The sequence below is a fragment of the Lithobates pipiens genome, unplaced genomic scaffold (assembly GCF_037356315.1).
Source record: "Lithobates pipiens isolate NorthernLeopardFrog02 unplaced genomic scaffold, aLitPip1_a1.2 Scaffold_23, whole genome shotgun sequence".
Classification (NCBI taxonomy): Eukaryota; Metazoa; Chordata; class Amphibia; order Anura; family Ranidae; genus Lithobates; species Lithobates pipiens.
The window spans coordinates 95176845-95191720 of NW_027507785.1; the positions used below are offsets into that span (position 1 = coordinate 95176845).

Below are 14876 nucleotides of genomic sequence, written 5' to 3' on the forward strand. Positions count from 1 at the left end.
GTCTCCTCGCTCGCTCCCTCCCTCCCTCCAGTTGTTCACGGTGGCGGCCGAGTGTCCGCAGTCCGGCCTGAGAGTCTCTGCCTAGCTAGCAGTCGTTCTGACGTTCCTCGTCCTCCTCCTCGGTCCCTCTCAGGCTGAGGAGGCAGTGAGTGTAGAGGCAAGAACCTCCTCCGAGCTCTGTCTCTGGCTCTGACGCAGCAGGGGAACAGCAGTAACAGCAGCACACACCTCTTCTTCCTGATCCACGTGGACTGTAATCTCGTTTGGACGGGCCGGCGTAGTCACTTAGCTAGCCACGTCCCCACCACGCCCCCGCTTGCAGTATTTCCAAATAAATTACATGATGAGAAGAACATGTGTCCTCCATGTCCAATAGAAGACAAGGAGGACAAAATGAGGCAAGGGGGGACACTCTAGGGTAGAGGGAGGACCCAGGCTGTTCTAAAACTGGCAAAATGTTTAACACTTGATTGCCCAAATTTCAGATGCCCGGGACAAGCGGCAAAATTCAGGACAATTAATGGGACAAATTAAAATCAGGACAAGGCTTGAAAAATTCTGGATTGTCCCGCGATTTTCAGGACTATTGGCAACTATGTAAATTAAGGCATTGGATTGTGTGTTCAAATTTATCTCTGAATGTTGCATTGCCAACTTTGATAAGCAGAAGTCGTAACACGCATGTACACACATACAAATACATGTTGGCCTCATTCACACTGGCGGACACTTTTTTTGGGGGGGGGGGATCCAACTGCACCATGCTGCAACCCCGCCGCATTTGCATACATTAGATATGGTTGTGACACAATATCATTCCCTTGAATGGGGTGCATTTATTGGCAGCACCATTTGTCAGAAGTGACATGCTGTATAAAATTTGCTGCAACCACTGCATGCCAACATTGTTAACTTGCTGATGGACAGCTGGGGAGGGGGGTTGGCAAAAACACAGACCTTGGCCCCTGCCCGCATGTGTGATTAAGGCCTTAATGCCATAATTCGTATGGCATTAGACAAGTTCTGGCACTCCATTGTACAATGTTTTATTTTTTTCCATAAAGAGGAAGAGATGGTAATTCCAAATCATTTGTATATACCAGGTACACGTTGGAACTATGAGGGCAACCAGCGTGGGGTGTCTGAAACTTAGCAGTACTGACCCACGAGATCATCCCATTATCAATCCAAACTACCTTTCTACTGGTGAGTATAAAAAAACATGAATCATCATCTATATACTCATAATAAAATGTGAAATTGAAATTCCAACATTAGAATTTTCAGTTAAATGTACATATTAGGCATAAGCCTTCAGCATTTGTTATGTAACTCTAAATCGCATAAACTCAGTACAACCACGTACTACTTAGATCAGACAAAAAATAGTCAAACAGTAGAATTCTGTGAAGAATGGAGACCCCGGGTGAAATACACATTCCATTGACTATCATATCTCTCCTACAACAGTAGACAGTCCATAACTAGATCAGCCGGAGCTAGACCAGGAACATCCAGCCAAGGCGCCCATATTTTGTTTTTTCACACTACCCCTGTGCTGATAAATTTATTTTTCCAGCCTGATAGCATCACCCATTTGACTCAGTCACTCCTTCACTGTGAGGGGTTCTGTTGATTTTCAGTGCCTTAAAATTTATTTCCTGGCTTGGAAAAGGGCCCTAGCGGTTGCTAGACTAGTGATAGTGTCTAGAGAACCAGTAGTGATAGTGTCTGGTTACTGTACCATCAGGTACCCACAAGGCACCAATGGATGGTGATATCTGCTGCGAGTGGGCAATTTTTGCTAAAAGGTGACCAAAAATGTTCACCCTCCTCATAAAATGCAAGTTTGCTGAAGAAGCACTTCCGCTCTGCCGACGAGGAGGAGAGCCAGTTAAGAGCATCCTGAGCAAACAACCATGCATCCCTCCATGGGGTTAGCGACAAACTCAACCTCCAGATCATGCACCAACCGCTCCTCCCCCTCCCTTTGTGCATTGGAAGCCCTTTTGAATGATTGATTTCTCTAATAAACAGTCCCTGAAGAAAAGTTTTAAACGTCTCCCACACTACCCTCTCATCCGTGTGTCCCTCCTGATCAGACCAAAAATCTGTTATTTTTTTGTGCTATCTGGGCCTGGGACGGGAGGAGATTAAGCAAGAAGGCATTTAGCTACCAAGGGGCCCTAAGTAGTGTCAAGGGGGGGAAAAAAACTCCAGGCTAAGAACCAGTGGATAGTGATCTGATATTCCCCTCAGGGCATATTTTATCTCTGCCACCGAGCTGTATCCAGTCAGAGGCAAAGATCAATGCGTAACAATGACACATGCGATTTTGAAAAGCATGATTGTCTCTCCCCAGAGTTCTTAATCCTCCACAGATCAGTCCAGCCCACCTCCTCAACCAGTTTTCTCAGGGCTGTGCGGCATACGCCTCTACCCAGTGTCACTGGGGTTATTTGTCTAATTGGGGGTCCATGTAACAATTAAAGTCACCCATGATATATAACGGGACATCCGGATGACCCAACTAAAATTCCAGAACCTCCCGCAACACCCGATGACTATACGGAGGTGGGATATAAACAAAGCCAAGTATACACTTCAAAGAGAACAAGCGACAGTATAAAATGACATATCTTCCCTCAGTGTACACCACACCAACAAGTTCCTGGTAATCTAGTGAGCCATGTATCAATACACTCACCCCTCTGGAAAAGGAGGTGTGAGTGGAATGATAGGACCAGCCCACCCAACTGAACTTTAGGCAAGACAGGAAGTCAGGGGTGAGGTGAGTCTCCTGTAAAGCACAGATAGCAGGGAGGTATTTACACATAGATGTAGAAACCATAGTATGCTTGAGGGGTCACCCATCCTCCTAATGTTCCACGACACCACAGTCAGCACATTCATCCCCCTGGCCATGTTAAATATATATGAGTGCACTTGAAAAATGTTACATTCCACAGTATCCCAAATTCTGTCCCCCCCACTCTGTGACCTATGGCAGTGAGCCAACTTGTGCCCGGGTATGCGGTAACAAACCCATAATATCTGAGTACGTATGCTGTGTATTTTCTGTACTGCACTGTATAAATTGTTCCAATCAAGCTGAACCATTGAGTGCAATGGCACTTTAAACTTGATGTGTACCATCCGGGTAATTGCAGCAGTAGGTAGAGCCAAAAGCAGATGTTGCAATGCCCTGGTCTCCACCAAGATCCCTAAGGCAAACAGGAGAAGTCTTGCAAGGATTGAACAGCAAAAAGGTCTATGGGACAACAGGTCCTGACTCCCGCTGGACTCACAACCACCAGCATTGGAGCCACAGCAGTTAAGTCGTGACACATTAACCACGGGGTAGACTTTTTCTTCGCACATGCTCTCTGTAGGGAGAAAAAGGACAATAAATCAACTCTTGTTTCCAGCAGAGCATATAACAGCTCCAAAACAGTGTAGAAAAATAAGGCATCATTCAAACAGGGCAAGTCCTGGGCAAGTCCTGGGCTTATTGATGCAAAGAACATGACAAGGCCCTGAGCAGGTCAATCCTCTTCTGGCCTGACAAAAAGTATTCTCATTTGTATCCAACCACACAGAGGCATCAGCTGCCTTTTCAAAGAAGTGGGTTTGGCCTCTTGCAGTGATGTGGAGTCTCGCTGGGTATAGCATAGCATAAGGGGCTGCAGTATTTTCTTGACCTCAGTGAAACAGGCCCTTCAATTTTTGTACATCAGAGGAACAATCAGGATAGAATGAGATACGAGCCCCATTAAACTGAATGTTTTGCCTCTCCCGAGCCAAGCGCAGGATGATCTTTCTATCCCTGTAATGTATCATTCCTGCCAGTATGGGATGAGGGGGATGTCCTGGATGTAAGGGTCTCTGTGAGCTCTTTCTACAGTATATAGTGGTGTAAATGCCTCCTTTCGAAAACACCTCCAGTAGCCCTCTCTCCACAAAATCAGTGGGGTCCCTACCCTCCAGTTTCTCAGGGAGACCCGCAATACGTACATTATTTCATTGAATTCTGTTTTCAAGCTCATCAACAGCTGCAATCATCCTAGTATTATATTGTGAGTCTCTGATCAAAGGGGGAAGCTTATCTTCCATGTCACTGATCCTACTTTCAGCAGCAGTGGTTCTTTCTCTGATCTTTTGCAGATTCTGCCTTATCAGGGACACTTCCTCCTTTAGACCACCAAAGCGTTCTTGCAGTGTATTAACTGAGGCAGTACATTTATTAACTGCACTCAGGATCTCAGCTAGTGTAGGCTGTGCAGTGTCCTCATCCCCACTGTCATCTTTCAGCTCCCCTGACTGTGCTTCCATTAGATTTGCATCTGTGCATCCTGTTTCACCTTCCTCCACATGCACTTGTTCCATAGCTTCCGCCTCAGGCTCACCCACCTCCTCAGCCGAATCAGTAATATTCAGGGATCTCGCCAGCTTCTGGGCATAATAACGAATGTCTTTAGGGGGGTCGCTACTGGTATTCTTAGGGGTCTTGGAGAGTTTATTCACTGTTTCTTTAGTTTTATCAGTGCCATGCGGTCCACACTGCTGGAGACCCACGGCGGCGCCATTTTGGCGCTCCGGACGCTGTACATCCTCCTTGCTCTTTCCCCTCAGAACCATCATGGATTCATTCGAACCGGGTGACACAGCAGGGTACCCGATGCAGGAGTCATCCAATAGCAGGGAAACTGTGCAGTTTGGCTTGGAACAGGATCATTTGAGGGTAACCTGCAGAAGCTCTGCGATTAAGCTGCTACTCACATGCCGGTCCAGGCCACGCCCCCCCCAGTTCAATTTTAGAATGTTTCCTGAATACCACTTTTCACCCAAGACACAATTCAGAATGTTTTTTGTAATATACAATTAGCAGCTTCCAAAGGAAGAATTTATTTTTATTTGCATGTTCTAATACTGCTTTTTCTTAGGCAGGGTATGATTCAGAGTGGAACACAGTCCTGGACTGATGGTCTGGATCATCTGGCATTCGCCAGAGAGGCTGAACTTAGCAGTTCTGCTTTAAAGCTGATCTCCACCTTTAAAGGGGTTGTAAACCTATGTGTTTTTTCACCTTAATGCATCCTATTCATTAAGGTAAAAAAACACCTGTCGCTGACTGGCCTCCCCTGTATTACTTACCTGAGCCCTCGAACTTCACCCACAGGGACACGCTGTCTCTCTGCCCGGGGTTCTCGGCTCTTGATTGGATAGAATGATAGCAGCGCATCCATTGGCTCCCGCTGCTGTCAATAAAATACAATGACACGAGCGCTGTGGGGACGGGGCCAAGTCCTGCATTCGGCGGCTATGGATGCCAAATGCTGGACTCGGGAGCATGCCCGCAAAACAATCCCCCAGGAGAGCGTTTCTCCTAGTGGGTTATCTGATGTGGGGAGGAGCCACCAGAGCTGCCGGGGGCCCCCAGAAGAGGATGTTCGGGCCACTCTGTGCAAAACGAGCTGCACAGTGGAGGTAAGTATGACATGTTTGTTATACTTCCCATCCCCCTCCTGGAACAAAATCGAGTTGGAGTTAGCTTTGTATTCTATGAATAAATACCTTTGTCTGATTAGCCGAGTTGGCTATTATGATGTCATCTGCCCACCTCAGCTTCCTGTGAATGGCTGATATATAGTTCCTATAGCAGGTTCATCAAATATTTAGTTTGGGCCATATTGGCCAGACAAACTATTTAAAGGGGCATTAAATGTGGGGTTCAGCTTTAAAGGGTTCAAAACTCCATATGGTTTTTATTTCTGTTTGTAACCACACTGGGACATTGATTCCTGTCCAAGACATATAACAGGAAGTGTGAGGTAATCTCCCCATAGTGAGGGGAATCCCATCATGGTCAATTGCACAGGTGTTCATACCGCATGGCTTCTCCTCTAATTCTGTGATAACTCTAAGCCCTTGTACACACGGTCGGAGAATCTGTCGGAATGAGTCTTATCGGACCGCGTTGTCAGATAATCCGACTGTGTGTGGTATGCATTGGACTGATTCCGTCCGAATCTCCGTCTGATCCAAATTTCCAACATGTTGGAAATATTTCCCGACCAACTGGGCCGGACGGACCTAATCCGATCATGTGTAGAACATTTTGATCGGACCATGTGCCACGCATGCTCAGATCAAATTCCTACATCAAAGCTATTGGCTACTAGCCTGAATGTAGTCCCATCGTAACGAAATGACATCATCACGTTCTGAAAGATCAGATTTTTCGCCAACTTGGCCTGACCGTGTGTATGCAACAGTTTCGGACTAAATCCGACGGGCAAAATCCGACGGATTTGGTTGGCAAAATCTCCGACCGTGTGTACGTGGGCTAAAACTTTTCACAGTTGGGACCCAGACTCAACCCCCCCCCCCCCCCCCCCAAAAAAAAACATGGCAGATATGCTAGCTCTTCCATGCTCTCTCTACATTTAGGGAAAAGGTTTTAGATGGAGTTCCACTGACCAATATGGTCCATTTTTTATATTCTTTATTTGGTAAGTTTCATGTGTATGCTTATATGCCAAAGCCTGGCCCTGTTCCATTGAAGAGCAGAATTCTAGAAGTCAATGAGTAAGTATACTGTTGATGATGTACTCCCTCTTTGAGATGACGTGAAGTATGGAAAATGGACTAAAACAGAACATGAAGTGCTGACACCTCAACCATGGTGACTTCACATTGTGATGTACTAGATGTTGTGTATTGTTTAAATGACAGAATGAGTTATTGCATCAAGCTTTTTTTTTTTCTTTTTTTTTTCAATGTGTATGTGTAATTTGTGTGCTCTTTTTTATGGTCTGTTATCTTTGTAATTATCCTTCAAATTGTCCAAAATGTAGTAAAACTATCTTCCTGTGAAAATCATTTCACAGAAAAGGACATTGTGGATTTCCGAGAGTGTGTGAAGTTGTCCAGAGAGATCTTTGCTCAGAAAGCATTTGATGAATTCCGGGGGCCCGAAATCCTGCCTGGCTCTAGTGTCCAGACAAATGAAGAGATTGATGCTTTCATTAGGCGGAAGGCAGACACAGCCTATCACCCATCCTGCACCTGTAAAATGGGCCAGCCAACTGACACAAATGCAGTTGTTGACCCAGAAACAAAGGTAATAGGTGTGGAAAATTTAAGAGTCGTGGATGCCTCTATCATGCCCAGTATTGTAAGTGGGAATTTAAACGCGCCAACAATTATGTTGGCAGAAAAGGCAGCTGATATCATTCAGAGGATTCCTCCTCTTGTGGAGAGAGATGTACGTGTGTACAGACCTCAAACCCTGGAGACTCAACGATAGGTAATTGTTGTCTTCATAATTGAATGACATTTAGCTTGTTTTGTGTATCAAACAATTGCAATTTGTTTTAATTGTAGAAAATTCATTTTTTAATACTTTGTTGCCGATCTCCTGCAACCTCTGAGCAGCCACTTCCTGTGTATATGCACCCCAATAAGATTGCGTGACGTTTCTCGGGTCAGCTTTCCCGATTGTGACAATAGTGGACAATGTCTAAAGCCTAATATCCACAGGCCGAATGTTTCAATAGAAACCAGCAGGCATTCGGTCTGTGTATACTGCAGCCAGTCCGACAGAAGTCAGCTGTTCGGCACAACCCTTTCGAAGGTGCATGGCTGAAAAAGGTCTGCCGATCGGCCAATGACTGAGAGCGCTGACTGGTGTGTTATGGCCGGGAGGGGGGGGATCATCCCCTTGTCAGAACACAATAGTTCATCAGGAGAGATCGCTGCACTAACATTGCATTGTCTGTACAGTGGCTACTCCGGAGCTCTTGAGTTTCTTTATGTTCAGCCAGAAGGGCTGAACAAAAAAAACCCTGAATAGTGTGTACCAGGCTTAAAGGGGTTGTAAACCCTTGCGGGTTATTGCCATGTTAATGTTATGCATTAAGGTGAAAAACCTCTTGTAGTGCACCAGCCCCCCTTTTACTTTCCTGAGCCCGATCGTTCCTGTGCTGGGGACAAGCACACTCACTCTGGCCAGTGTCTTCGGTCCTGATTGGATAGATTGATAGCAGCACAGCCATTGGCTCCCGCTGCTGTCAATCAAATCCAATGACGTAGGAGCCGGAGGACAAAGCTGAGTCCTGCTGTTTGCGTCAATAAATGCAGCAGTAGGACACGGAAGCACGCCCGCAAGGGTGCCCCGAAGGAGAGCGCTTCTCCAATGGGGCACTCGAGAAGAGGAGGAGCCAGGAGCGCCGCTGAGGGACCCCAAAAGAGGAGGATCGGGGCCACTCTGTGCAAACCCAACTGCACAGAGGAGGCAAGTATGACATGTTTGTTTAAAAAAATAAAAATAAAAAAGGAACCTGTAGTTATCCTTTAAGTAATCTGTTGTGAAATGACTGCGTGTAGTCTCCACTGAGAGAACATGTGACAGGGTAACAATTAACCACTTTTTGCTGGCTTAAGACCAGACCACTTTTTGCGATTAGGCACTGCGTAGTTTTAACTAACAATTGTGCGGTCGTGCGACAACAAAATTTACGTCCTTTTTTTCCCAACAAATAGAGCTTTCTTTTGGTGGCATTTGATCACCTCTGCGGTTTTTTATTTTTTGCGCTATAAACAAAAATAGAGCGACAATTTTGAAAAAAGAGCATTATTTTTTACTTTTTGTTATAATAAATATCCCTCAAAAATATATATAAAAAAAATTTTCCCTCAGTTTAGGCCGATACATATTCTTCTACATATTTTTGGTTTGTGCAAAAGTTATAGCGTTTACAAAATAGGGGATAATTTTATGGCATTTTTATAAATTTTTTTTTTTACTAGTAATAGCGGCGATCAGCGATTTTTTATTGTGACTGTGACATTATGGCGGACACATCGGACATTTTTGGGACCATTGTCATTTATACAGCAATCAGTGCTATACAAATGCATTGATTCCTGTGTAAATGACACTGGCAGTGAAGGGGTGTTCCTAGGGGTAAAGTGTTCCTAGGGGTGTGTTACTAACTGTGGGGGGCTGGGCTTTGTGTTAGTGAACACTGATCTCTGCTCCAATCACATGGAGCAGAGATCAGCGTCACTTGTTGCTAGGCAGAACGGGAGACGATCCCCGTGAGACGGTCGCGGGTATGCCTGCGGCGGTCGAGTCCGTGGGACCCGTGGCCTGGACTCACGGGGGTCCCGACCGGCACGCGAGCGGCATTTAAAAATGGACGTACCTGTATGCCAATATGCCTGCCCATGCCATTCTGCCGACGTACATCGGCGCGTGCCTGTCGGGAAGTGGTTAAGGGGACAATTGGGAGAGAGGATTGTTGCACCCTATAACTAAAAGTGCCTACCAAGAACCTTCATGACAGGATCAACAAGTATTTTATGAAGGCCTATAGATTTAAAAATGATTAAAAGTGACTTTAGATGTTATTTTAACTTAATTGACTTTTTAGTGATTGGGTTTACATAAACTTTATTCCCTTAGGGCCGACCGTACGCACATATGCGACCTCGGTTTTAAGAGGTTATACCGCTGCAGGCATCATCCTGGTACCGTTGTTTAGAGCGAACGGGCAGATGGCTCTTTAGAGATAACAACCGATGCGGCTAAAAGACACTCGGCTGTTATCCTGAAGGAGCGGACCCCACCGGGAGACCCAATCCACGATCCGACACTTCCGCCAGCTAGAGGGTGACTGGAAGGAAGCCGTAACACTGCTTTGTTCCAGTCTCCTAGGTAAACACACAGAAGAGACAACACAATGTCACTTCCAGTTTACTAGGCTGCCAATGGCGCAGCTTTAACAAAAAATTACTGTATTAAGAATCACCGTTTTTGGCAATCTGAATATATTGAAGTGCAAAGGAGGGATTTGGGGATTTTAGACCCCCGATCCTTCCATAAAGTGTACCTGTCACCACCTATTACTGTCCCAAGGGATGTTTACATTCCTTGTGACGGCAATAAAATTGATCAGAATTTTTTATTTTTTAAGTGACAATGTAAAAAAATAAAATAAAAAAAAAATAAGGAAAAATAATAAAAAAAGGAAAATAATTAAGAAATTTTTTTTAAAATTTAAAGCGCCCCCGTCCCTGTGAGAATATGCATGTCTAAGTCATGTCCGCATATGTAAACAGTGTTTAAATCACACATGTGAGTTATCGCCGCGATCGTTAGAGTGAGTGCAATAATTCTAGCAAAATTACTCCTCTGTAACTCCAACCTGGTAATCATTACTTTTTTGACATACAACATTCCAGAGAAGATGAAGTTCAATGCTTCCGAGCATGCGTTGAATTGTTTCCAAGTATGCGTAGTAATTTTGCACATCGGAATTGCTACAGACGATCGGAATTTCCGATCGGAACTTTTTCCGTTGGAAAAATAGAGAACCCGCTCTTAATCTTTTGCTGGCTGGAATTCTGCCAGAAAAAGTCCAATGGAGCATACACACGGTCGCAATTTCCGACCAAAACCTCACATCGGACTTTTGCTGGCAGAATTTCTGATCGTGTGGAAGGGATAAGAAAGCACAACCGCATCCAACACTTGTGCACAACTATTGGAACTTCTGTCAACTTTTTATTGCTGCTTATGTTCCCATTTGGAAGATGTATGTATCTTTACTAAGGATAATCTTGGGTTTGATTCAAAGCCATATTTGGCCAAACCCAGAAGGATACAGGCAGTGTTGGACCACACAGCTGCGGGAAAGAGAGGGATGCCCATCCCAACAGCTACACATACACAAAGGGTCAGGGATGCTAATATCATCATTGACCTAACTAGGCCACAGTAATGGATACCCGAAACAAAAATCTAATCGGAAACAGACAGTAATAAAACCTGACAGATGTTTTAACTCTTCTTAGCTCTATCCTTTGGGACTTGTTCACAGCAGGTGCAGTGGGATTGAGCTGTGCAACCTCCTCCAAGACAGTGCCACTGCAGACACAGCAAAATGTCTTGTCTTCAATCACTGCACTGAAAAAAAATACAGAATTCAGTACTTTTTGTTTTTTCAGCGCACTGCGGTGCAACACAATCCACTGCATCACCCTGCCCTGTGGCCAATAGAACTTTTTGAAATGTCAAAAGGAAACGGCACAATGCCTGGGATCAGTGCATCAATACCGTTCTCATCCAACCACGTACCAGCAGCTATGTTCTAGCACAGCTGCTGGTATAAATGGGCTTTTAAAAAAATTTGGCTGGAGTTTTGAAATGGAAATAGAATTGAAAGAACCCTCTACGCAGTTTAACGTTAAACTGCTTCTCCACTAAAATTAGAAGAGTTTAACATTAAACTGTGTAGAGGGTTCTTTAGGGTAAGAGCAGTAAGGATGTGGAATTCTCTTCCACAAGCAGTGGTTTCGTGGGGAGCATCGATAATTTCAAAAAACGATTAGATGGGCACCTAAATGACCAACACATACAGGGATATCCAATGTACTATTAACATAAAAACGCACACACAGGTTGGACTTGATGGACTTGTGTCTTTTTTTTCAAACTCACCAACTATGTAACGATGAAATAAAGTTTTGAAAGTATCATGTCAAAAAGTTTAATGAGGTATTTTTAAAGTATTATTTTAAGATGTTAAGATGTTTATAATTTTATATCGCACTGGGCTCCATTCACTAAAGCAGATTGCAAGCGGCATATAGGTGTCTGGAAACGGTCAATTCACTACTATATGCTGTTTTGCAGCAAAACACTTGGTAAATACTGCATGAAAAATGCGTTAAACTCAATTCACAGAAAAAAAATGCATGCGGTAATTAAGTAGTGGTCCAGACATGCAGTATTTAAGGAATGAAAAAAATTGATAGCCAATTTTGAGTAGTCTCTGCCTTTTTGGATCAGTTCCCTCAACAGTAATGCATAGAAACCTAAATATGAAAACCTTTGAGGTTGATTTACTAAAAAGTATTACTAAAGAAAAGTTTTTGTTTTGGATAGAGTGGAAGCGGATTAGAACGCCTGCCAGTTTTTATTGCTGTCTGCGCCCCTGTTAGAGAGATTCACCATCTCTATTTGTCCTGTTTACCATTATCATTGAACTTGAAAGTAAAATAAAAATCCCAAATTCTGGGTTGTCCCCAGAAAAGTAATAAAGGGGAAATCTTTCAATGGGGACAGAGATGGGGGGGGGAAACAAAAAAAAAAAAAACAGACGGGTTATATTCTATCCAAAATAAACAAAAACGTTGTTCCCATATTTCCACTAACTTACTAAGGCAAATAGATTGTGCCTTTGCAAGTTGCTCCAAAGCTTAGTAAAGCTTCACTTTACAAAGAATATCCAATCACATGCAAGGAAAAAAAAACAGAATTTTTGCTTGCACATGATTGGATGATGGAAGTCAGCAGAGCTTCCTCTCATTTACTAAGCTCTGGAGCAACTTCACTTGAAAAGTGCTCAGTCTATGCACCTTTAGTAAATCCACCCCATTACATGTAGTAAAATATACTTATTTCTCCGGTCATTTTGCCAGAATTTTTTTGAGACTTTTCTTGTGAATATATAAGCATATACATCATCAAAAACAAACTCCCAATCACTCCAAACATAGTATAATGTACATACATATCACAATGGTCAAATAGCCTGTTAGAACATATGTAGTGCCAATGAGACATTACTTTTTCAAAATTATTTTTTGAGATAACTTCCCAGTGACAACAATGATCGTTTTAGCTATTTGGAAGGGAGTAATTCTTCCCAATGACCACAAGGGGGAAGAAGGAGCATTCTTCTTCCTGACCATCACATTAATCTATCATGAGTTGTAGATATAGGGGGTTATTTACTAAAGGCAAATCCACTTTGCACTGAAAGTGCATTTGAAAGTGCACTGAACGTGCATTTGGACATGAAGTCGCTGTAGATCCGAGGGGGACATGAAAGAAAAATAAACAGCATTTTAGCTTGCACATGATTGGATGATAAAATCAGCAGAGCTTCCCCTCATTTCAGATCTACCCCTTATGCCCCGTACACACGAGCGGACTTAAGTCCGACAGACTTCCAAAGGAGTTCCGTCGGAGTTCTGCTGGAATTCCGACGGAGTTCTGACAGACTTTTCGGCCAAACGGACTTGGCCACACACAATCACACTAAACTCCGACGGATTCGAACGTGATGACGTACGACCCGACTCGAATAAGGAAGTTCATAGCCAGTAGCCAATAGCTGCCCTAGCGTCGGTTTTAGTCCGTCGGAGTAGCATACACACGAGCGGAGTTTTCGAAGGGGACCGGGTCCGGGGGAGTTCCTTCGGGAAAATTTGAAGCATGTTCCATATTCTAAAGTCCGTCAGACTTTGGTGAATCAAAAGTCCGTTGCAGCCCACACACGATCGGATAGTCTGATGGACTCGGTCCTTCGGACTTTGGATGTTGAAAAGTCCGCTCGTGTGTACGCGGCATTAGATTTACCGTGACTGCACTTCCAAGTGCACTTTCAGTGCAAAGTGGATTTGCCTTTCGTAAATAACTCCCATAGTCATTTTTAGCAGAGGTTTCTTGAGACTGGAAAAATGTTGCTTGAAACCGTTATCTGTGTCCCATTAGGTAGATTTACTTTCACTTCCTGTCTCATTGCCAAAACAGGAAGTGAGAGGAAATCCCTGCAAATGAGGGGAATTCCTTGGGGTCCCACGGGTCACTGGTACTAGTACAGAACAAATAGAGCAGGTGAATTTCCGTAATGTGGACAAAACTAAAAACCTTATAGGTGTTCTAATACCCCTCAACCCCATCCAAAACTGTTTTTTTTCCTTTAGTTATACTTTAAATATAAAATATCTTTATAAATGTCAAATATTGAATGAAAATAGTATCAAAAATCACACGTATAAATACCCTTCTTCCACCAATAAGAAAGACAATGTTGTCTTTTTTATTGGTGGAAGAAGGGTATTTATATATGTGTGTGATTTTTTTTTTATACTATTTTCAATCAATATTTGACATTTTTGACATTTGACATTTTTAAAGATATCTTGAATTTACTTAATTGAACGTAGTAGTTTTTGATACACCATGTGTGTCCTGTGAAAGCAGCTTCCCTTTGACTGCTATTCTAGTCACCTTTTTTCTTTTGTATCACTACATATGCTGCAGGGAGGACCACACTGACCCACACTGACTTGTGAGTTGGCATATTTCTACGGTTTAAACCATTTTACCACTTTATTACCATTAAAAACTGACAGGGGTTCTAATTCTATTCCACTGTATCTACCCCACTCGATATCTCATGAGATAAAATAAATCATGGTTTCATTAGACAAATACCGCATATTTTGGATAAATGCTGCATGCAGTATTTTAGTAGCGCTTTTTAGTGAATACCAACAATGTCAGGAAAAATGCTATGCAGTATTTTATCGCATTTCTTGAAGCAGTAGATACCGCTTTGTGAATGGAGCCCTATGTTTGTTATTTTAAATGACAGTATGATTTCCGCTTTAGAAATGTCTTAATTTTGTTTAAAACTTTTAACTTCACATTGGCTAAAAAAAGTGATACAACATTTATAACTGCTACACAAGAAATGTTGTAATTTCATGTTATTAAAATTACTTTTTTATTTCAATCTGCTGCTTCTTTTATTTTTATAAACTGTCTCAGGGGCACGGTTTCATCTTAACAGGAAAGCAATGGCATTTGGTTGGCAGAATCAAAACCAGCCAATTATTACTCCTCATAGAGAGTCTGGAGGTGTCTGGAGATGTCATATACACTATATTGTCAAAAGTATTGGGACAACTGCCTTTACACGCACATGAACTTAACCAATTAAGCCCCGGACCATTTGGCTGCCCAAAGACCAGAGTAAATGACTGACAATTGCGCGGTTCATGCGACATGGCTCCCA

At 43.2% G+C, this 14876-nt stretch overlaps 1 protein-coding gene across 1 annotated transcript in view; it reads left to right on the forward strand.

Moving 5' to 3' along the window:
- CHDH (choline dehydrogenase) overlaps nucleotides 1-14594 on the forward strand; it is a 92153-nt gene extending 77559 nt beyond the window's left edge. The window contains exons 7-8 of the mRNA XM_077452060.1: nucleotides 1104-1206; nucleotides 6891-14594. Coding sequence (XP_077308186.1) covers nucleotides 1104-1206; nucleotides 6891-7309 — 522 coding nt within the window. The 3' untranslated portion in view covers nucleotides 7310-14594. The remainder of the gene's footprint in view (nucleotides 1-1103; nucleotides 1207-6890) is intronic.
- The last annotated feature ends 282 nt before the right edge of the window (nucleotides 14595-14876 follow it).